Source organism: Dermacentor silvarum, chromosome 8 (genome assembly GCF_013339745.2).
Source record: "Dermacentor silvarum isolate Dsil-2018 chromosome 8, BIME_Dsil_1.4, whole genome shotgun sequence".
NCBI lineage: Eukaryota > Metazoa > Arthropoda > Arachnida > Ixodida > Ixodidae > Dermacentor > Dermacentor silvarum.
The window spans coordinates 152,803,822-152,828,631 of NC_051161.1; the positions used below are offsets into that span (position 1 = coordinate 152,803,822).

A 24,810-nucleotide genomic window follows, 5' to 3' on the forward strand; every position below is an offset into this window, starting at 1 on the left:
CAGGCAACGGATCCTAACAATCACGAAAAGTGCGATCGAGAGGCTGTGTGTTCGGGTATATCTGTTCAGTGGAAAGCAGAATCTATAGTGCTGCATTTCCGATTGAATAAGAGTTGACGACGTGCGAGGTGATGGAGTCCCAGCAGAATATTCAGCATACTGAGGAGAACCCATTTTTATGCAACGTACAAATTGCCGCAGCAAAAACGCGAATGAGCAGGCCGGAAGAATTGAAAGAATGCAGCATTAGGGGATGCTTTGATACGAGCAATAAGAAAGGCGCCTTACCTCGCAAACAACACTGTTCCTTGTCGGGAAAAAGTTCTTCCGGCCAATGTTGTGCTGCCACTGCTTCTTGCGCAAGCCATCACACTTTCCTTGCGGTATCATAAAAACTGCATAGCCATCATCACGCTTCTTGCTGCAGTTATATGCGCAGCAGCACGGCATAGCGGCAGCAGATAGTGCTCGAAACAGCGTGCAATGTTAGCGCGCGACGTTCTCTATACGCCGAGCCAGCCGAGCTGAGGCGCAAAATGGCGCGAACGAAAAATCAAAACACAAGCAAAACGCAAGCTCCGCTTGTTTCCAAGCGCAACGGCAGGGAGACCAATCATCGTGCAGGAAAACGCGCCCAAGGCCGTCTGTCGCGGAGGGGACTCGCGAGGGGCGAGGAGGAGGCGAGGAGGTCGCGCGCCGGCGGCAAAGTACAAAGAGTGGCGGTACTTTCCTACTTCAAGAGACTTTAGGCCACACTAACCGGCGGCGCGCCGCTGCGGCAATCACGTGACAGACTAGACTCCTCTCCCCTTCTCGAACTATCCGGGAGCTCACGCGTGCAGATGATAGTGCGAAACGAGAAACAAGCGGTCGGGCGGGTCCGCAAGGCACCAGTTTCCCGCGCGCACGTCAAGGAAGCGGGCCGCTCTCATTGGTCTCCTTCATCCGCGGCACGCGGCAAACCGCAAAAAATCGGTCCAGGAGCGATCCCTGCCGCGGCAACAAAAACCCGTTTCGCGGCTGCTTTCGCGGCGCGCGTCTTGCCGCCGGCGGCGCGCCGCGCGCGTTTTTCCGCTAGTGTGTACGTGGCATAACGGTGGCCATCGGAAACGTACATTGATAGCATGTTGGTGATGGTGCGATTAAGGCGCTCAGTCAAGCCGTTCGTCTGCGGATGGTAGGCAGTAGTGAGCTTGTGCTTGGTGGCGCAGGAACGGAGTAGGTCGTCCACAACTCGGGAGAGGAAATACCGGCCGCGGTCTGTAAGAAGTTGATGAGGAGCGCTGTGATGAAGGATGATGTTGTGCAAAAGAAACTGAGCGACGTCGGTCGCGCAGTATGTCATAATAAGGGAACTACACAACTAGTAGTATTTCCTTCGTTTAAGAAACCGTTAACCGAATATCGTCATTATTGTATGCTCCTCTTTCTTCACTGAGATGATGCGTGCTTGTGGAATTCGTTGTCCATTTACACAGATGCATTCCCGCTTAATTGATAACTTTAGCTGCATTATTGCCGACCAACAAAGCTGTCTCCGTCTTGCTTGCTTCTGCCACAAAGTCGTCGATATAAAACTAGTTCCTTAGCCGGCTCGTCATCCCTTCATCTTCTCCTTTTGTATTCTCAAAATGGTGATAAAGTGTGGCACTAAGAAGAAACGGGCTTGATGCGGCTCCAAATGGTACACGATTCATCCTCCATATGACTTGTATTGGCAGTTGTTTTTCTCGTTTCCGAGGACTTTCGTACCAAAAGTACCGAAGTGCATTGCGGTCAACTTCAGGAAGATGAATTTGCAAAAAAGTCTTCTCAATGTCAGCTGTAACTGCAATGTTGTAGGTTCGGAACTTTAAAAGAAGCACGATGACCGATGAATTCAAATTAGGTCCTGCATGCAAAACATCGTTTAAAGACAGTCTGCCAGGGCTGCTCGAAGAGTCGTCAAACACAATCCGTGTCTGTGTCGTTTCTCTCTTGTTGTTGATAACTGGCCCGTGTAGTAAGTAGTAAACAGGTTCGGTACCTTCGTTAATGGGAACTTGTTCTGCAAAGCCATTTTCTTCATATTCTCGTATCGCTTTGTCATACCGTGTCAGCAATTCTTCGTTCTTGAGAAGTCTTCGTGTCAGCTTAACAAATCGGTGCTTTGCTTCCTTTATATTGCTGTCTAGTTCATCAGCGTTATCCTTTCAGGGGAAGCGAACTTCATAAATCCCGTCCATTTTCTTGACAGTTCTTGTAAATTCTTGAATTAATATGTCTGACGTTGTAGTATCTTTTTCAGGCAGTATTCCGATGTGCTCCACATCCCAAAACGCTTTGATATGTTTTGAAATGTCTTCATCAACGCTGCAGGTTCGTACAACAACGTTCATCACAGTGGTGGTGTAAGCTTCTCTGACACTTTCAAAACTTTCTACAGGACCCTGCAAGGTCCAACCAAACACTCTTTCTATGGCAGTCAGTCCGTTATTTAGTCTTCTGATTTTTCTAGTAACAACCTGCCAATAGTAGTCAGATCCAATGAGAACGTCTATACTGTCATTGCTGTCGTTTATGCGGGCATCATCTGCAAGTTGAAGACTGGCGTCTATTTCATGAAGCGTTGAGTCAGGGAGGTAGAACGATGTGCCGTCACAGATATTAGGAACTTCTAAGGCCTCCACTCGAATCTGCTTTCCGTCATACCGGCTGTTTAAAAAAAGTTCCACAAGTCGCAGTAACTTGGGAGAGGAGGAAACTTCGCCAAATGAAGACAAGGTCACGTTCTCTTCTCTCAAAAAAGTGGCATGTAAGTTTTCTCTCCATGTCTCCGGTGACGAATGTATGTTGACTTCCTCCGTTCATAATGCAACATACCTGGCACTGATGTCCTGAGCTCCGAGCCCAAAGTATAGCCGTTCGAAGTAAGATCGCCCAATCAGTTTTGGAAAGCGCGCTTGCGACTTGCACGTCTTTCCCTGCTTTCTGCTCTGAATCACTCATAGACTTTTTGGAGTAAGGCCCACAAAGAAACGTGAAATGTGTTTTTTGGTATAAGTTACAGCGTAAGAACCTTGTGTTTCTGCAATCTTTTGCGAGGTGATATTTCTTACAGCACCGAAAGCAACGGCCGCTTCGTTTGAGCTTTTCTTTCTTCTCTTGTAGGTACATTTATTTGTAACACTTTGTAAAGGAATGTTGATCTGACTCGCAGAAAAGGCAAGCTTCCTTATGAGGTTCAAAGGTTGTCGTTAACGCTGCAGCTGAGGCGACACGACGCTGAGTCAATTCCGCCTTGTTTGCCTTGTATTCCTTCACGCCCGAACATCTCTGAGTAATTTGAAAAGCTTCTTCTCTGCTAGTCAATTCCCTCTTCAAAAACGCGATAAGTTCAGAAAAGCTGTTACTTTTGTCTATGTTGGTGGACTTGTTTTGGCAATAGCGAAGTGCAATCTTCGGTGGTAGACACCTTTCTACAGCAACTTGAAAAGGGTGCAGTAATCTTCCTGCTTTACACCGAGGGCCTCGAGACTTCGAACATTCTAGAATATTTCATTATAAAGAAGTCGCAAAGCATGCACGTTGTCAGCTCAGCCCACAGGCTATAACTGAAGCAGTCGACTCATGTGATCGCTCACTGCAACTTCCTTTCGTCCAAAACGTTCTTTGAGCAAATCTACAGCAATTTCATAATTGCTATCTTGTCAATGAGAGAGAGAGGCCAGTAATGCTGTCTTCTGCCTTGTCAACAAGGTAGCTCTTCAAATACTTCAATTTATCAACGTTGGACAGATGTTCATTTTTCTGTATAGAGCACTCGTACCGATCTCGAAAAGAGCCCCAGTTTTCAACACTTCCATCGAATTTGTTGATCTCCAGTTTCGGAAGCATTATCACTGAAAATGTGATTAGTGAATTAGTGAAAATGTGATAATTAGGTGATTATGTGTTACTGCTTCTTGCGCAGGTATGTACGCCTATTCGAGTAATCCAGCTCTAGAATTCAATTCTGCTATCTGTTACATGCGATTTTGTATTACTTCTGTATAATACAAAAAAACTGTAAACAGACTCAGCTCCAGTTGACACTTACGTAACGCGAAGCATGCTTGGTTTTGTAGAGAATGGTTGTGTTTATCATACAGGCTTTCTGCTGCTCTTTCGACGTGTGTATTCGATGTGTGTGTGCGTGCGTGCGTGTGCGTGTGCGGGTGCGTGCGTGCACATACCCAGTGTCACAGGAAGCAAGCCGAGCAGAAAGTGACTCCATTCACGCGGACCCTCGCACTATCACACATATAAATACTCTTATTTAACCGCCCGTCAGAAGCAATTCGCGAGTGCGAATTTTTTATTCAAAATTTCAATGTCAGCCCGTAGATCTCAAGGAAGTTGACGACAGCCACAAGTATCGCGCATTTTCGTCTTTTGTGAAGGAGGCCAGATATCCGTTACAACTGGGTTTGACCAATACCTCCAGAGTCGGTTAGAACTTTAAAAGTTAGGAGAGGCCCCGCCCAGATGACTGAAGCGCAGCAGCCGAATGCCTCCGCGACTAAAGAAATAGTCCTGCTCAAAAAATTGTGATTGCTTCTAAAACGCGTATTTCTCGATATAAATAAGCTTTGTGTATCTTAAAGGGACACTAAATAGAAGCAGGAAGTTAAGCTGGAATAAAATAGGAACCTTCAGGAATTCATGCAGTTTTTGTTGGGTGCAACAATGTGAGTTATTAGCGGAGGAATTCGTAAACAAAGACCAAATATGTCTTCCTGAATTTCTCTCAACCCAGATTTGGCGCTGAAGCAGTGTCGTCACAGATTTCATGGCTCTCAGCGAATCAGAATGTGCCATGATACGTCACCGCTTGCGTAAACGGCCGAGGTGCTGGCTGCATTATGGCTGCATGGCCGCTGCGTTTGCGTTCGCCGCGATGGATGCCGTTGCTGCCGCTGAATCTTGCAACGAAGACCTCGCCAAAGAAGCAGGACTGCATTTCAGCGATATTCAGTGAAACGGAGCGCGAAATGACCCTCCGTGCTTGAGCGGTAGGTGTTTCCGCGTGCGAGGGCGGTGAGCCACCGGCTGCGCCGGCGGAAAGCAGAGCTTCGTTTTCGTCGACGGAACGCGAGGCGTCCGGTCCGCCAGGCGACGATGTTCCCGACAGAACAAGCGTATAAAGTTGTGCACGTACTCGGTATGGTTATTTCGTGGCTTTATTTAATGACATTCAGCACTCACCTACCCGCCAGTTTGCTGCTGCAGGTTCATAAGTAGGGGATTTGATGAAGGCGACACTGATGGGACAGCTGCTCGAGAAAGGAATGGCCTCTGGGGCACGCCAAGATACTTTCCAAAAGCACGATTATAACATAATCCAAGGGCCAGAAATGCAGAAAGCACACCATCGGTTTCTCTGGCTCTTTTGCCGTTTTATCATCGGCAGAGCACTGAGCCATTGCGAACGTCGGGGAGCCGGGGCTCATCGCGCGGCACCACATGAAAGGACACAATCGGGTCAACACTACCGCTGCCCCTGAGCAAGCACCTTGGGCCATTTATACAGCCCTCAACACTACACACACGAGGCATTTTCTGGCTGTTTCCCACGAAGTCAACATTTTTCGAGCCACGCAACCAAACACTGTAGAGCGGAACAGGGGCGCCTGATGACGCATGGAGAAAAAACGAAACTACGAAACTACCACGCCCGGATGTTGCGCCATGCCATTTTTTCTTATTTATTTAATTTTGCGCTAAACTTGTACTTCCTCGCTTGAAACGGTTTAAAAAGTTGGAAAATGTTGTTTATGCACGTTAAAGATGTATTTAATTTTGCGTTTTATTAACAGCGATAAATCGCTCTCGACCAATCGCGACCGGCCTCCGTTTGTAATTTCCGACGTCACGAACGTGTAGTGCGGGAAATTCGAAGGGGCGTCAGCATCTATCCTTCAGTTTTTCGCTATTTTTTCGCTTATTAAACATCTGTTCGCCGTAAAAATGGTATGACTGTGATTGCGATAGCAGAATCTACCATTAAAGCTCAACTTCCGGTTTCTCTTTTGTGTCCCTTTTTTGAGTGGTTTGGTAAAACTATCATGATGGAAATGCTGCAACACATGTCGGATCGCGAGAGAAAAATAACTCCATGCCTTCTACAACTCTGTGCGTCGTCTGCTATGGAGCAAGATCGACGGCACCGGGTGTGTAAAGCAGTCGCTGGTTTAACAGCATAAGATTCATATATACTTTTTGTGTGTTTTCACAAGCTTATTTTTTGTGTTAGGCTTATTTTATAACTATTATTATTTTCGTTTTGTTTTTTGTGGTTTCAAACCTGCTATCTCGTGAGTTCTCGCACGTTCGCGCACGGCATTCCGTGCCAGTTTTCCGCCATGGAACCCAGTGAGGTAACATCGGAACGCGATCATTTGTTGCCGAATGAGCCTTGTGTCGCCTCGATGACCACACCACCAAGGAGCCTCGGCAAGAACAAGAGCGGCCACATCCTGGACAGCGATTCACGCAACATAATCTTTCACTGCTACACGTTTTGGCGTAACAGGGAGCCAGAACGCAGCGGAGGACACGAGCAAGTTGTTCGCCCACATGCTCCGTGTCAGCGAAAGGACAGTGTTCAGGGTGAGGGAGGAAGTTAAAGCTTCGCATTTTTCCGGTGGCAAACTGACGACACCCTCGCAATAGCATCCACGCAATGCGGAGAAGACGCAGCGCGAAGTTTGACAGATTGACGTTGTGCGCGCTGAGGTCATGTGTGCACGATTTCTTTCGCGGCAACGAGATACTGACGGTCGAGAAGAAAACTACCGAGTTCTCGGAGCTCATGGAACTCCCATCACTCGGAAGTCGGCGGCGGGGAGCGACGGGAACGGTCGCAAACCACGTCGGCACCACGAAAGATCGCAATTGTTTGCGATAAGCTAACTCTTGCCCTTGCAAGCCTTTTACCATCTTCTCCAGGAACCTCTGCGGCACCCGCAGACACCACGTTTGTGAGAGTGGACCAACTTTTGGCTATTTTTCGGTCGTTTGTCTTTCTTTTTTTTTTCGGCCATTTGAAGCTTTCGCCACGCCGCCGTGGAGCTTAACAGCGGAAGGGCCCGCGCTGGCCCCGCTCGGGGAGCCCTCCTACGGCGGCTGCAAATCAACTCGCTGTTGAGAAACTCGTAGGTTGGTTTCATCCGGGCACGCTTTTCTCATTTATCCTGATAATGGTTTTGCTCAATCACTTCCCCACGTCCGGCGAGAAACGCAGGGGCACAGTACACAAACACACCCGCCGCTCACAGTAGGTACCAGACTTTGGCAAACTCTCCTTGTCGTAACTTCACTTAGGAGCAAAACAAAACACCATGGAACTAACACGCACGATGTTTGTTTGCAGCGGTGTGTCACCGCGGGATCCTGTTTCCAGACGAAGTGCAGCGCAGCGTCACCGATGTTCGCTAGAATCTTTCGTCGCCGGCTCACGGCTTAGAACAAGCGCACGCGGCACAAACTGTGCATCGTAAGCTCGCAATAATATTTCCGGCATGACAGACTACCACAAACAATTCGAATTCACTGTGACGAAGGAAGACGTACGCAGTTGACGCGACTCGGCCCAGTTCGAAGAACGGGCGGCCATGTTAGGCATGTTCTCCGTCGGCGGGGTCACCGGCCGTCCGGCTCATGACGTCACCTGAAGTGCGCGCCTACTGGTGGAGGCTCGTGTGCATCCGCCTTTGAAGGGCAAATGCCACTGCCTCCTAAAGCTGTACCCGACTATGGATTAATACTTGTAGGTGTTGGTTTAACTCGTCAAGAATGTTTCGCATTAAATCACCTGGTAACAGGCAAGCTTGCGTTGATGGTCGTGTTGTCGTCTGTTATTTTAGTATTTTTATTTTGTAGCGTTGTTTTCCGTTGTGCAAGATATAGTGCTGTGTGCAATGTAGACGTACCTATAGAACTTGTCGAATAGCTTGTCGTCGAATTCCATTTTGTTCAGCAGGTCATCCCATTCAGCTGGCTCCAGGGACTGCATGCCAAACTCGGCCTTTGCCGCGTACTCCAGATGCCAGCGGGGCTCTCGTGTTGGGTCCACGTTTGCCTCGGTCAGGTTCATTAAGTACGTCTCGTGGTCCAGCACAGCCTGCGCCAATTACACCTTGCATTATTGGAAACCGAGGATGGCAATGTGGCCCACAGTTCTCCACATTAAGACGAAATTTCGTCCAGCGGTATCTACGCCTCATCCAAGCACCTTGCTCGGTGTCACGTGCCGCGCACGTGTAACCCATAATCATAATCATCATAGCATGCTTTCGTTTTAAGATGGTGGCGTAGAAGGGGTGAATTACGTTGCTTTTGCGACTGCCCTAAAGGTGCCATTCGGGGACGGTGGAATGCTCTCACTTTCTTTCCCTCCAATCATACTTAATCGACAAGAATTGATGCTTCTCATACAGCATCAACAAAAGCATCCTGCAGCCTCGGGTAAACTTTTAAGTGGTCAAGCAAAGCTAAACGTTGGCTACTCCCAGTAAAGAAAACGAACTTCACAACCATAACACAGTACTGAACATGTTTTACTTTATTTATAGCTCTTGCCCCGTTGAGCAAAGGGCGAAGGGGGGCAAACACACTTCCTACACCCCATAGGGAGGGTGTTTTGAATGCACCTGCTAAAAAGGCCGTCCATGTAGGATACTCGTAATGTTGCTCGTAGCCCCTTGAAACCTATCTTTTCATTCATACGATTGTTAAAGAAAGGGTTCAAGTGTGACGAAACAATCACCTGAGATACCGGAAAAATTGGTACACTTCCATCGAATGTTAGAATATTTCTGATGAAATTAGCAGTTTTATGACAGAAATAAACTTAATATAATTTGTTTGCTTGGATAACAACGACATTTCTATACATTTTGGTGCGATAATTATTACTTCGAGGTGCCGTTGGCCCACTAAAGGTCCACAGTTATTTATTACTGCGTCAGTAGAGCCAAATAACAATAGCAATAATATGCCTCTTGTGCTAATTTTTGTGGCCTTGCTCGCACCTGAAAGGTACCAACGTGCCAGCTTTGCGGTGCATTGAATACACTGCGTGGACTTCCGATAGCAGCCCGAGTTCAAATCCACCACGGTTTATAACTTCAGTGAAATATTTATGGATATAGCGTTGCCTTAACTATTCTGATAGTGTTCACTCAACATCATCATTATCAGCCTATGTGTATGTCCACTGCAGGACGAATGCCTCGCCCTGCGATCTCCAATTGTCCCTGTCTTGCGCTAGCTGATTCTAACTTGCGCCTGCAAATTTCCTAACTTCATCACCCCACCTAGTTTTCTGCCATCCTCGACTGCGCTTCCCTTCTCTTGGTACGCATTCTGCAACTCTAATGGTCCACCGGTTATCCATCCTACGCACTACATGGCCTGCCCAGCTCCATTTTTCCTCTTAATGTCAACTAGAATATCGGCTATCCCCATTTGCTCTCTGATGCACACCGCTCTCTTCCTGTCTCTTAACGTTAGGCCTAACATATTTCGTTCCATCGCTCTTTGTGCGGTGCTTAACTTGTTCTCGAGCTTCTTTGTTAACCTCCAAGTTTCTGCCCCACATGTTAGCACCGGTAGAATAAGGTGGCGCCGGTATCAAGACATCTTATCAAGTTGCCTGCCGCAAACACCGTTCGACGATGCCAGCTCCTATGCGTTCAGAAATCTCAGAATACTGAGCAAATTCTTGAATGCACGACAGATGAACAAAGCTAACACTTGCTTCGAATGTTCACGGTTGTTAATGGAATGGGCCTTAAAGCAATGATGTCATGATATTCCTGACCCTTAATTTCTTGCCTCAAATGAATGTCCTGGACCTTGCCTTGAAACTGTATAAAAATGCTGAAAGCCTCAAAGCACTCTAAATAATTTATTGCAGGAGCTTTTCTACAGCCAGCTATGGCTTCGTTTCCCATAAAGTGACTGGATGCTTAACCTACCTTCTACAGCCAGCCATGGTTTCGTTTCCCATAAAGATGCTGGATGCTTAACCTCGCTACGCGTGCTATTGGTTATGGATGTCCGAGAGAGCCATTGATCTCAACTTTAATGAAACGTCGTATTTTGGTCCTACTACTGAAAATTTTAATCGAGAAGCTATATTATTCGATTGGTGACTTCCCAGCGCGGCTCCCGATCTCGCTTTGCGACAGACACCCTGTTCGTTCCTTTCGGCTTCTCATCCGAGAGATACTGCAAACATTTTTATTTTAATTTTGAGAGACTATGGGCGATAATTGTGCTGTTATCGTGTTAAGGTGGTACCTACCCACGTGCTGTTGGCGTAGTTTCCGTCGACGACGTACACACGGTAGGCGGGGTGACCCGAGTTGAACGTGGTAGTGCTGGGCGCCACGTAGGCTACCGAGAACGGCCTCCTTCCCCGGTGGTGCTCACGGGCGTGCTCGTAGAAGAGCTCCAGTTCGTCATTGTGCGTGTGCCCGAAAAACTGGCCCCGCACAGTCGATTCGAACCTGCGCGCGAACATGAGAAGCGCGGGGGTTCGCTGTAATATTATTAATGCTAAAGCATTGTATGTCCCATGAGGCAGAAAAGTCGGCGTTGTCCGCAATGAGTGGTACAAAAAATCAATGTGACGTCATCAGCGTCTTCTATGACGTCAGTAGTAATACAAAATATAGTAAATGGTATAACAACGGTAATTAGTAGTAATTATGGGTAATAATTGAAATAAAGTCGTGTAAGGTGAGTTAGAGTGAAGTAAAGTGAAATAAAGTTAGAGTAAGGTGACCTAAGGTGGAGTAAAGTGAATTGAGGTGAAGTAAAGTGAATGAAGAGGAATTAAAGTGAATTACGGTGGAATAAAGTGGATTAAGGTTGTTACAGATTAGAGCAAGGTGGAATAAGGTAGAGTTGTGAAGGACACGTGACAATGTATGACGTCACGTATCATGGACGTAACCAATTAGACAAGTCATAATACTTTCGCATTCAAATCTCGTAGGGATACTTCAGTGAATGCAATTTTTTTTTCTCACGTGCGAAGCAAGTGCACCTCTTGTCTGCTTTCGCCACGCACCAATTCTGCTTAGGTGGGACCACAAGACATTTAGCTGTTGCCTTTATACAGATATCCATGACAAAAAGTGTCATCCCTTCCACTAGGGTGGAGATGGAAGACCAGCGACGCCGTACTGTGGTGGGAATTATGTATTTTCAATTATGGCTGTTAAGGTGTGATGGTGTAATTGGTCATTTGAACTAATAAAGAATGAGAAATACATATGATCTGCTGGTTTTCATTTATTTAGAGACCACAGTGACCATGATTTATGGTCGCTGTGGGTGTACGGCAACGGTAGGCACGTTCTTCATAAACACGACGTCTACACACGTCCGGTGTGTTGTAGTTAGTACCGTTGGTTCGTTCACACACGTCAACCCGAAGCGCTCGAGCATAAACGAAGTTAACGACTTTCCATCCGGGCGTGCAATGTCAACGTTGAAGTCACCCGTCATTACGATAGCTGCTTCGTCGTCGAACATAACCCATCACATTGCCGGCTCTGCTGCGTTCGCGGCGTATTTGGCCAACGACCTCTTGTTCCACTAGGACTTCCGAACCACTGGACGTACGTTCTGCTGCGTACGCTCTTTCGAGGCGTTTGCGCGCCGATTCGCGCTTCTGGCACGCAGTCGCTCGTTGCGTTGTTCCTCCGAACGAACGGCACGCGGCCGGGCCATCATGAGTCGTAAAGGCAACTGATAAGAGCGCTAGCGCGAAGGTCACGTCACGGAACGGCTAAACGCCGTTGTCGACAGTGGGGTGAGGCGGGCGAGAGCCGGAGAGAGTCGGCGGCACAGGCGCCAGAGGCCGGCAGGGCTACGCACATGCGCCGCAGTGGGAGGGCGGGCACGCACACGCACAGTCATGCGTGGCAGCCGCCTATCTCTCCCGTGCCATTGGGCCGGCGGGCCGCGCCCTTCTTGGGTTCCTTCCATTTATCAGCGGCCCTGTCGATAGACGCGCGCAGATCAGCAGGAGGCGCGCTGCCTGCCTAGCCTCGCTAGCCTCCCAGCAGGGCTCACTAGGTGAATGGCAAAATGACGATGTCGTCAGCTAGCGACTTCCGGTTCCAGGGTTGGCGCTTCTGTTGCCTCGTTCAGCCTCGTCAGCAGTTTATACAGTGCGACTTCTCACTGTTCGCGAAGAAAACACGCTTCAGCAACGTGATTATGGTTGGCTGGTCGGCATTAGGGTGCGCCAACTCTTCCGTGAAAGGAAAAAAAAATGTTTCGTTTTCCATGGAATGAAGCGCACAAACGTAAATGGGCAGTTGCCGTCAAACGAGCGACCGTGAACGGCGAGCTGTGGGTACCGAACGTAGGAGCCATAATATGTGAAGTTCAGTTCGTCACAGGCAAGAGTTTTGGCGAATAACTTCGTCTAGTAACGTTCTAGTACAAATACCCTCTTTTTAACTATCAGTTAAATACACACAGGTACACCCAGCAAGGATCCTCAGCACACTATGTGCAGTCTTCATTCCGGTACAACGAAGAGGCAACTGAGGCTGCACTAAAGAGGGAGGAGAGGTAACTTCAAAATAATTCGTGCACTTTTCACTTAAATCAGTGCTTTCTCTTTGCAGTTATACACGACATGCGTCTCTTGAGAAAAAAAAATCACAGCATATCCACGGGGTGAATGATGATGAGTGGGCGAAGCTCCGGAGGGAATCATCGGATCTCCCGCTTAAGGGGACGCTAGCACAAACGCGTTAGAAACGTGCAGTACTCGCTGTGGCCGCTCCCCCTCCCTCGCGTTAGAAACGTGCAGTACTCGCTGTGGCCGCTCCCCCTCCCTCTAGTAAGGGGGAGCGGCCACAGCGTCTTACGCAGCCATTCATAAACTCTCCTCGACTTGACTTGCCACCGCTTTGGGCAGCGCGTTCGAAACGCGTTGAAGGTAAGGCGGAGAGGCCACAGCGTCCACCAGCTTCTTACACGGGCCGTAACGCGCTAGCACAAACGCGTTAGAAACGCGCTAGAAACGCGGCCTTTCGTTCATGTTGGGTATTTATTGTCATCGTGGTGCGTGTGTCTATGTGCGCTTCGTGGCGTAGTGGTTAGCGCCGCGCGTTCGGAAGCGAGGGGTCCCTGGTTCGATTCCGTGCTACGGACACAACTTTCGGAATTTTTTATTGCGATAGCAATTATATGGACACTCAAAAGCAGATTTCTGCCGTCGGCGTCGCCGTCGCCGTGAGGTTCCGTATGACGTCAATGGAGATGAAATCGTGGCCGCGCGCCGCCGAACGCTGTAGGTGCGAGTGAAAGGGCGCGAGGGACGCGCTCTTTCACGGGGAGTGAACGCACGGCGGAGAACAAACGCGCGTTCTGCGCCGTGCTTCCTTAAGGGCTGCAGAAGTAGGCGTCTCTTTCCTCCTTTACAATCACCATATATGTAGAGCAAACGCGCCTTCTTCCGATGCGCGAGAGGCCCTGGGGGAGGGGGGGAAGGGGGAGGGAAGGAAGGCGACGTTTAGCTGCGGCACCGAGTGCCTATTTATATCAGAGGCTCCGGCAACAGTCACCAACGCCGCACGCATTTTGAGCGAACGCGGGCAAAATGCCGACGGCGTCGACAACAGTTCGGCGCGTTGCCGGTGCTGCTGCATGTCCAAGTTTATACAGCTGATAAAGCTAATATCATTACTCCGTATATCTCTCTACAAATTTGCTATCGCAATTGATGCTTCACCTTTCAGGTGAAACTGCGACAATTTTTTTTTCATAAAACGCCGGAAGCGTTCTCCGGAAGCAGGAAGCTGGCTTCCGGAAGCGGAAGCGGAACCGGAAGTGGAACCGAAAGCGGAAGTCGGCTTCCGGTTATACTATACGTATACATATATATGTATATATGGGTATACATACATATACGGACACACAACGCCATCTATTGAGCAATTCATAAAACTAGACGTGGCTACCTACTACGACGGGGACGAACGGGTGCTGCTATAAGGAGCTTCACCCCTAAAACGGGAGACTGCGAAGGCACAGCAGCCGACGACATGGCGCGCGCTGGGCACCGCTGCAGACAAAACAGCGGGCGAAGCGATCGACTGCACCGTTTGTTATGGGAAGCGTTCCAAACAGCTACTTATTAGGTTGACTTACCACTTATTAAAAACTACTTCTCAGTTAACAAACGTTTATTTGCGCTCGACAAACGTTTGCGCTTGATAAACGTTATATGACTATTTGACGCGACACAAACACGTTAGGGCATGAAATGCCTGCCACCTACAAATACATGAGTCTAAGGGCGCCAACATAAGTACGAAGGAATGATAGCTCACACCTACGTTTTGTAACTGCCCAGCGGTGCTTGCACCGTGGTTTTTCACCAATGTTCCGCAGTATATAAAAGACCAAGCGCGTGAAGCATGGACATGAAGTGACGGCGGCATAGACGGCGCCGTAGTCTCGAACCGGAAGTTGTAGCTCAATACGCTGTACCCCACAATCCCTTGTGACCACCGAGATTTTGCTATCCACCTATTGTAGTCGGGCGCAGCTTCCAACAGGCTTGCCGTGCTAGCCTCGCAGCCGGGCCCAACTCTACTCAGGGGGGAACGGTCGACCGGCGCAAGAGAAGTGATATAACGGGGGCTCAGCCAGCCGGGAGGGAGGCGGGCCCGTTCGCCCAGAAAGACGACGACGCTCGAGCCAATGCTGATGATAACAGTTTTTTTTTCTACACGCGGACTAAGCCCTTAACAGCTTCGCTGTAAAAACAAAATCCAATGCGGCCATTATATACCGCAATATGACTAACGTTGCTGACAGAGCGATCAAAACACGACATTGGCTTGCACTGCCTACAATCATGCCCCGATAACATCGCTTGTTTGGTATATGACATTTAGAAAATGGAACCTAATACTAAAAAGTGCAAATTATCGCGAGTTTCGTCTCAGCCCCAGCAGTTACCGCCCCATTGCTCTCACCAGCTGCTTGGCAAAATCATACGAATGTGTTGTAAACACCAGGCTAACTTTCATCCTCGAAATAGAAAAGTCCTTAAACATACATCAATGCGGTTACAAAAAGAGTTGCTCTACAACTGATCACCTAGTCCGACTTGAACATGAAATACGCAATGCTTTTCTACACAAACAACACTGCCTAGTTGTCTTTTTCGACTTGGAGAAGGCATATGATACCACATGGAGATATGGTATTTTGAGGGACTTGGCAGACTTAGGTATTCGGGGCAGAATGCTGAAGCGCCTGTCTGATTTTATGTCCGATCGAACATTTCAGGTGCGTCTTGGTAGGGTTCTGTCACGCGTATTCACCCAAGAAAACGGTGTGCCTCAGGGCTGTGTTTTAAGTACAACACTGTTTGTTGTCAAAATGAACTCGGTTAACAAAGTCATACCATCCACCCTTATGCACTCTCTTTACGTCGATGACATCCAGATTGCTTTCCGCGCATCTAACATGACAATGTGTGAACGGCAGATTCAAATCACCCTAAACAAATTGACAATATGGGCTAACAAAAACGGCTTCCGTTTCTCGTCCGAAAAAACTGTTGCTGTGGTGTTTTCTCAGAAGAGGGGGTGCAACCTGACCCAATCTTAACACTAAATGGAATAGTACTGCCAGTTAAACAAGAACAGAAGTTCTTGGTGGTCATATTCGATAAAAAGCTAAATTTTATCTCACACATTAACAACCTAAAGGTTAAAACAAATAAAGCACTTAATATCCTGAAAGTTCTGTCCCGGAAGCGCTGGGCCTCTGACTGCAAATGCCTCCTTCATATTTATCGTTCGCTGGTACGCAGCAAATTGGACTACGGGTGCAAAACATATGGTTCAGCCAGACAATCATACCTTAAGCGGTTAGATCCCGTTCATAATAAAGGACTACGCTTAGCAACCGGTGCCTATAGGACCTCACCCATTCCCAGTTTGTATTCCGAGAGCAACGAGCCGTCTTTAGACCACAAAAGAACGCAACTCATGTTGACATACGTTCTAAGAGTTCGCTCATCGCCAGACCACATTTGCCATAACATCATCACACACTGCGAGAAACGACTACACTACACGAACAAGCCAAATGCTATAAAACCACTTATACTTAGATTTGAAGAAAAAGTCCTTAACTACAATGTCCCTACTGAAACGCTTTCTGTCATGCAAAGACCAACCATATTAGCACCTTGGAACGATTTCACAAAATTTCTAGATTTTTCATTAACGCATCTAAAAACAAGATATGCCTCGGGAATTTATACTACAGGAATTTCGCACAGTGCAGGACACGTACGACACTTACACGGAATTTTACACCCATGGCACATTTATGTCGGAAGCAGCGTGGTTGAAGATACGTGGGAACACACAGTTAGACTACCACAGTTTGTATCAGTTTTCTCTGCCGAGTGTTATGCCTTATGGATGGCAGTACAAAAGATTATAAGCACCAAACACGAAAAATCTGTAATTTATACAGACTCTTTAAGTGCACTTAAAGCCCTGAATATGCAATCACAATACTTGGCAATATCCTAAACACACTAACACATTTAAGTGAAGGCCAGACTATTCGTTTCTGCTGGGTTCCAAGCCATGCTGGGATCCCAGGAAATGAAAAGGCGGATGAATGTGCAGCAACGGCAAAATATATGAATACTTCAAAACTTAATATACCTGCTAGAGACGGGATTTTAGCAGTTCGCAAGGCACTCCTTTCAAACTGGCAACGCGAATGGAAATTGAAAGATAACAACAAACTTCAACTTATTAAACCTGTCCTTGGAGAGTGGAAGACATGCTATCATCAAGAAAGTTTCATCGAAGTAATACTCTGTCGACTTCGGATAGGCCACACGCACATGACACATAATTACGTTTTGACAGAGGAGGAACAACCAACATGTGATAAATGCCATCAACCATCAATAGTAATACACATTTTAATAACATGTCCACATCTCTAAATGCTTAGGAAAAAATACTTCCGTGTATTGTATAAGTCAAACACTCCACATCACCCGATGTTGCTGTTAGGAGATGATGCACTGGTATCTCTGACTGACGTGATAAGTTTCCTTGACGAAACAAGGTTTTTAAGTAAGCTATAATTACTACAGTGTACGCTACATTTACGAAGGAAATTTTATCACCCTGTGTCTGGCGCAGCATAGCCGTAGCCGCTTTTGCGCCAATAAATCCAATTTAACTAACTAACTCGTCTCAGCTTTTCCATTGTGCTAGCTAATTGTCTTCAGAGCACACCCGTGCAATCTGTCCAAGCGTATAAGTGTCTCGTCGCACGTCTATCCGACTACTTGTCAAGGTCTGCTCTCACGTAAATTACATCATACATTATGTTTCGACAAGTGAACCTGTCTTTTCCAAGGCGACATATCCGACAAGTCCAGTTGTCGAAACATTGGCTCTCACCTTGTTCTCGTGTTGATCATCGTCTCGAATTTCCATCTCCCGCGCTTTCCCCGCGTTTTCCCTGGATTCATACATTATATGTATATTTTGTCATGAATATCCGCCATTAAAGAATCTGAAATATGTAACTTCTGTTGGTCCCCTGGTAGAGAATTCTTGCTCTGCATGCGATATCTGTCAAGTAGTTCTGATTAACAAGCGGGAAGTTAGAGGAACTTGGAGCTGTACTAGTTGGTAATCCATACTGGTTCCATCCATCCACCTTCCAAGAGCGCGCACCCAACACACAGGGAGACACCTGCGATGCCGCGTTCAACATTGAGGCCCAATAGCGGTGCCTGATATTCGTAAGGCCTCCCACACTCTTCACAAGATGGCAAGCAGGCAGGACGTGCCGCTGTCTTTTTCTGTATTCGAGAAACCCGAAAAATTGTGGACGCGCATCTTCACCGGCTGAAAGCACGGATAGCACAATCAGCAAGAATTTCATGCGACCCGTGTGTTCGATTCCGTTATAATTCGGGAAGTTTTACATCGGCCAGACTGAGCGTTGTTTGAATGACCGACTCGCAGGGCATGCTCAAAAAGTGAAAAATCAACAAAACGAAGCCAAATTTGCGCGTCTTGTTGACGTTTCCTTCTTTTTTTTTTTAATGTGGATGTGATTCATATGGTTTTGGGCTGAAATATATCACGCTGCAATGGGCAGTTCTCACGCTGCATAAAGTATGCGCCGCGATCCTGTATATATGTCGGTACCAATATGGCGAATAAGCAATCGGTAGCGATCGACTGTGTGAAAAGGGGGTTATTTTGGTGCTTGTGAAAGCGGGAGACTGTACAGAATTGCTCCACATTTTTCATCCTTAGCAATCATCACCGAACACTCAGTGTAACTACCATGAAACTTGACCCTAACCTTCTTTCCCTAGTCGCGCAAAGGAAGCTAAACCTGTCCCATCTATGTCTTCTTCAAAAGATATGTACAAACAGAATCGCCTGCTCAAAAGCCCACTGGATTCATTTCGCTCATTTCATGTCAGCTCGTCTTGATCAAAGTTCATGGCCCTCACCATAACAGTACTTTATACTCTTCATACCCAAGTGATTGGTAATCCACCTAGCCACTTTTGTCGCTGCTATAACTAATCCTCACAAGTTCAGTCACATGATAAATGTCCTTCAATACTTCCGCCAGTCTTTTGTCGACTTTTTGAGCTTTTACTCTTGTATTTTAAATGCACGCTTATTTTAATGAACCAAGCTTCATTCTCGTACATTTAAATCTCGCGTGCGCATTGTTTTGTTTTGCTTTGTTTTTACGGACGTGTTTCTGCGTTTATCATGTTTTTGCACGCGGCATTGCCTTTTTTGAACATTTCTCTCTCCACCGTAACAATGGGAAGGTAGCTATCGCTATCTCCGCCCCTCTCCCTGGTCTTCTACTTATGTAATTCCTCTCCCCCTGTCCTCCTTGGTTTACAAAAATGGGCCTCCGCCTTCTTCTGGTCCTGTATCGTTGTCGATAAGGCTACTGCAAAGCTGTCAGTGTCTAAAATGAGTCAAATACTGCCACTACTGCGCCCTTTTGGCTTGATGTATCATTGCATGCATGTTTTTCTATTCTTTTCCACAAAAACAACCAAGCACGTCCTTTGCCGTCTTCACCGTCCTTTGCTGAATGCGCATGCGCACTCCGCTTAGCCGCAAACGGGCTAGCGGAGCGAAAAACACAGTCCGCTTACAAGCTGCCTAAGCGGAGCCCGGAGCGTCGCTGCCTTCTATCGCTAGCGATGGTGGTCGATGCACGCACCCTCTCATGTGCGTGCACCTTACATCGAGGCACTATACTCGCGGACAACTTTCTGTGGCAATGAAGGGGAAGCTACGGGCGCGTGGATGCTGCACATGTGTTACCGCGCCAAGTAGTCCGGCAGCGTTTGACGGTGCTTTTGGTTGCTCGGAGCAGACGCTGAATCGACGCAGCATGTTCGTGCGACGGTTGTGTGTTTTCTCAAACGCGGAAGGGAAAAACCCGCAAGATAAGCAAAATTTTACACTCAAGCCCCAACCAGACGTACGCGTTGGAAAGCGTCCGTACGCGCCGCGCTCACTCGATGTCACGTCGCGTCCGACAGAGGAAGAGGGCACGCACCCAAGCGATGCACGAGTTGCCACGCGTCCCTGCGCGTTTCGTTTCGTTTCGGAACGACGAATAAAAAGTTGTCGCAGTTTCACCTGAAAGGCGAAGCATCAATTGCGATAGCGAATTTGTAGAGAGCTATACGGAGTAATGATATTAGCTTTATCAGCTGTGTAAACTTGGACATGCAGCAGCACCGGCAACACGCAGAACTGTTGTCGACGCCGTCGGCGTTTTTCCCCGCGTTCGCTCAAATGCCGTGCGGCCGTTGGTGACGTTGCCGGAGCTCTGGTCTTGAGGGAAGGAAAGGTTGGCGCTATCTCTGCAGCCCTTGAGGGAGCACGGCCTCAGCGCAGAGCCTCTGATCTAATAAGGCACTTGGTGCCGCAGCTAAACGTCGCCTCCCTCCCTCCCCCTCCCCCTCTCCCCCACGGGCGCGTTTGCTCTACATATATGGTGATTGTAAAGGAGGAAAGAGACGCCTACTTCTGCAGCCCTTAAGCGAGCACGGCGCACAACGCGCGTTTGTTCTCCGCCGTGCGTTCACTCCCCGTGAAAGCGCGCGCCCCTCGCGCCCTTTCACTCGCACATACAGCGTTCGGCGCGCGGCGACGATTTTATCTCCATTGACGTCATACGGAACCTCACGGCGACGACGACGGCGACGCCGACGGCAGAAATCTGCTTTTGAGTGTCCATATAATTGCTACCGCAATGAAAGCACGCAGCTTGCCCGGGCTTGCCTGCACGCCGCGCGAAGAGTCGTTCCGGAAGTTACGCTGGTTCGCCGTGGTCACGTCATAGGCGTTCTGTGGTCACGTGAGGAGCGTCGCGCGGGCGACGCGGTGGCAGCTTCCGGCGCGGGCGTAAGAATTCTAGCAGTGGTAGGTGTCCACGCCGCAACGCGTCCACACGCGACGTAGTCTCCCCGCCTGACGCCATAAGGCCGTTTCACATGGCGCGATTTTCACACAGCGACACAGCGAATTACGTCGCTCAGCGACCGCTGCGACGTCGCGGGCTCTCCGCGACGGGATTCCAACATGTTGGAATTTCCGTCGCTGAGTCGCAGCGATCGGCGCGATGTGGGCGGAGCAACGTGACGTAACAGCAAGCGCCGTCGAAATAGGCGCTTTCCTGTTTTACCGCGTGTTGGAATCTCAGCGGAGCAATGTCGCGCACCAGTTTCAATGTTTTAACAGAGCATACGTACCCACCAGCGCCTGTGGCTCAGGTGCTTCGTCAACAATTTTTGTTTTCTCCAGCTCGCACAATTCATTTAAAAGCAGAAGCTGCATGCTATCTAGTCGGGAGCTGACGCCGCCTTCAACATACGGCACGTACCCTCATGATCGTCGCCGTTGTCAACGTCTTCATTGCTAGAAATTGTGCCAGGCACTTGCACACTTAATAGTAGCTTCTTTTGGAGAAGCAAATACTCCTGCAGGAGAAGAGTTGTGGCTTCCATCGTACCGCAACAACACAACTAGAGTGTACAAAACAAGACCACCCCACCACGCCGCACGCTTATGCGGTTTGTGCAGCATTTTCACTCGCCGCAGCTGCGGACTAAGCGATCGCAAAGTCTCAACGCGTTTAAGGGCTGAAAAATTGTGTACTATTCTATTTTCAAAAAAATAATATGAAATTATAATATTTGACTAGTTTCCATGTTGTTTTTATTTAACGATGCAGGCATGTATACTTTGTGAGCAGGGAGCAACCTTGGGCGTCGCTGCGACGGAAATCGTGCGGTCAAAGACGCATGTGAAAGCTGCCAGCGAAAATCGCTCTGCGACGTGCGCGACAGAACGATTTTTTTCGCCCCAATCGCGCCATGTGAAACAGCCTATACGCGGCCAGGCGCGATGCGACGCGTGCGGACGCTTTCCAACGCGTACGTCTGGTTGGGGCTTAAATGGTGTGTTCCGTCTTATTTAACTGTTGCTAATGAGGTGTTAATGTTTTCTTTTCTCCAGCCCAACCTAACGTGTATTTAAACCCGGGACTCTTTTCAGAAGCGCTCTCACTTGTGGGCTCCGCTTCATTGCCACAGAAAGTTGTCCGCGAGTATAGTCGAGCGAGTGCGAATAACTTGTGTAATACACCTCCAACTGGTTATTTAGGGAAATAAAGTGAACAGCACAGCTAACAACAACGTCGTCAGCACATTGGCGTCAGAAAGGATTGGATTGGATTCTGAATGCAACCTCGCTGGCTACGTGGCGTTCACCAAGTCGGCACTTCATTTTCCACTCGATAAAATGAATCGGTAACGCATGACGAGCGCCCGTGTAGATACTTCATGAACAAATGCACAAGTTCATTATTTCGTCTTATTTTGTAAAAGTGACAGAACGTCTTTTTTTTTTAATTTTGCTTCACTACGCTGAGTTTGTCCTCAGGGCACTGCAACTACGAAAGGTCCGCTCCGCTACTCTACACGCATAACTAAAACGTGAAAATCGCCCGCCGGTCCGCTGTCGCTTAAGGTGCATTCACACGACCGGACGGAGGAGGAAGTTTCGCAGCGGATGGCGAATCACGTGACGCGCGCGTCATCAAAACGTGCCGCCTTCGCCTAGTCCGGCCTCCTCCGCTCGCGGCCCGGATTGAAAATGCTCGCCGGTATTTCCATCCGTCCGTTTGGCGGTCGTCTGACGTCAATTTAGCGTAGTCAGCGTCAAATCTGTCAACATTGGACATATTGGCGTGGCTACGATGGCGTGTTGTCGGCTTAAAGCCACGTGTGTTGTTGTGCAGCAGTGACCGCACGTCGTTTTGCTGTGGTGCAGCGAGAAAGGCGAGTCATGGTTGTGCGCGCATTTCTATTTACTCTGACCGCGCAGCCTGCGTGACCTCAATATGAGTGAGGTGCACAAGAAAACGCTAAGTGACGAGGCAATCGTCATTTTTTTTCTCTTGTTGAGGGATTCACAGCGCTATGGAATAGAGCACGCCGCCCATGCAAACGCGCAGCTGCTAATATAGACAGTTTTAGTTTAGCGTGGTTACCGGAATAGCGGGCGTACCGGAATAGCGGGATCGAAGTGCGCGTGCGCAGAACGCTAACCGACCCATACCGTTTACCGTGCGCACGCTATTTCTCAGAGTTAACGTTACCGTATTAGCGTGTTTACGTAGTGTACGTAAAACATGGCGGCGGTCCCGGCCGCCCGCTTCGAACTGAATTTGGCGTTGTTTTTGTAGAATTCACTTCGTTCGTAGCAAATGACTGCGTAAACGGCTTTTGCTTAGTCTCATGTCGCTTCGCCGAGAGAGTGTTATGGCTAATCTTGAGGAATTTTCGAGATCGCTTCTCGTTTCGAACGCGCCTAAGCCTAACGAGAGAAATTTTTTTCTGAGATTCGAGCGCCATCTGTCGCTAAAGTCGGGAGATAGGCGCAACGACGGCATATGGCCTCTGAGATGGGAGGATTTCTGAGGATATGGTAGACAGCTTGTACTGCTTGTCTGTTTCGTTGCAGATCGACGGACATGTGAAGTAAAAATACAACGCGCTCCTGGCTTCCATTGAGTTGCCTATCGCACTCTCCGGACGCACACACACATAGAATTAGGTGCCCTGTGTATGCGAAATTCAAAGCGTAATGGAATAGCGTCCCGCACGTAAACTACGCTATCACGCTATATTAAAACTCTCTTTCTGCAAAGTTCGTTTGCGGAACGGTAACTCTATTTCCCGTAACCCCGCTATTACGCTAACGCTAAACTAAAACTGTCTAATAAGCGTTGGAGTCGAGAGTAAGCACGCGGATTCCGCAAACGGTGCTCCTGCTGTGGGAATGCGACATAACTCGGCTGCGCCGGATTCAAGTGATCACGTGACTGTTCGGCCGCGGAGCAGGCGGGATTTTTCCCTCGCGTGTGTATCCACCTTTAAGGTGGATATACACGCCGGAGCGCCGTTTGCAGAATCAACGTGCTTACTCTCGACTCCAACACTGCGTGTTTGCATAATCGGCGTGCTCTATATTCCACAGCGCTGTGAATCCCTCAACAAGAGCCAAAAAAGTGACGGTTGTCTCTTCACTTATGCGTTTTCTTGCGCACATCACTCAAGTTGAGGACACGCAGGCTAGGCGGTCTGAGCAAATGGAAATGCGTGCGCAACCCCGACTGGCCTTTCCCGCTGCACCACAACAAAAGCACATGCGGTCACTGCTGCACAACAAAAATACACGTGGCTTCAAGCAATACGCCATCGTAGCCACGCCAATGCGTCCAATGCTGACAGATTTGACGCTTACTACGCTAAATTGAGGTCAGACGACCGCCAAACGGACGGACGGAAATACTCGCGAGCATTTTCAATCCGCACCGCGAGCGGAGGAGGCCGGACTAGGCGAGGGCGGCACGTTTTGATGACGCGCACGTCACGTGCTACGCCATCCACTGCGAAAATTCCTCCTCCGTCCCGTCGTGTGAATGCACCTTTAGCGGAGCAACTCGGAGTGGAACGGACCGTAAAGAAGCTCAACTAAAACACTCAATCCCCGCATATGCAAAGCAAATACGCGGGTGATGTTGAAATACGTGGGTCTGCTCACCCACTATTCCACCGGGGGAGCAGACCGACCCACCACATTATTGCGTCTTGTTTTATTGCGATAGCAATTCTATGGACACTCCAAAGCTGATTTCTGCCGTCGCCGTGAGGTTCCGTATGACGTGAACGGCGATGAAATCGTCGCCACGCCCCGGACGCTGCATGTGCGAGTGGAAAGGCGCGAGGGACGCGCGCTTGTCGGCGAGCAAACGCGCGTTCTGCGCCGTGCTCCCTGAAGGGCTGAAGAATTAACCGTCTCTTTCCTCCTTTACAATCACCATATATAGAAAGCAAACGCGACTTCTTCCGTCGAGCGAAAGACCGTGGGGGAGGGAGGGAGGGAGGGAGGGAGGGAGGGGAGGCGACGTTTATCGACGGCACCAAATGCGTAATTATATAAGAACGTTACGAGGCGAGAAGTGGGTAAGATTTCCAACGCTGCTCGACGAGTGCCCCATTCTGATCTCGTCGAAAACCTCCGAGCCCCCCCTCTCCCCACCCCCCCAGAGGCACCGGCAACAGTATAAAACGCCGCACGCGTTCGGTGCGAACGCGGGCAAAACGCCGATGGCGTCGACAACAGTTCT

The 24,810-nt window shown here is 48.7% G+C and overlaps 1 protein-coding gene across 3 annotated transcripts in view; it reads right to left on the bottom strand.

The window, feature by feature from the left end:
• Nucleotides 1–24,810, bottom strand: part of LOC119461771 (sphingomyelin phosphodiesterase-like) — a 148,046-nt gene that overhangs the window by 17,377 nt on the left and 105,859 nt on the right. For all 3 annotated transcript variants that reach the window (XM_037723149.2, XM_049672151.1, XM_049672152.1), the window contains exons 11-12: nucleotides 10,331–10,535; nucleotides 7,953–8,143 (exon numbers count right to left, since the gene is read on the bottom strand). In XM_037723149.2, the coding sequence (XP_037579077.1) occupies nucleotides 7,953–8,143; nucleotides 10,331–10,535 (396 nt within the window). The remainder of the gene's footprint in view (nucleotides 1–7,952; nucleotides 8,144–10,330; nucleotides 10,536–24,810) is intronic.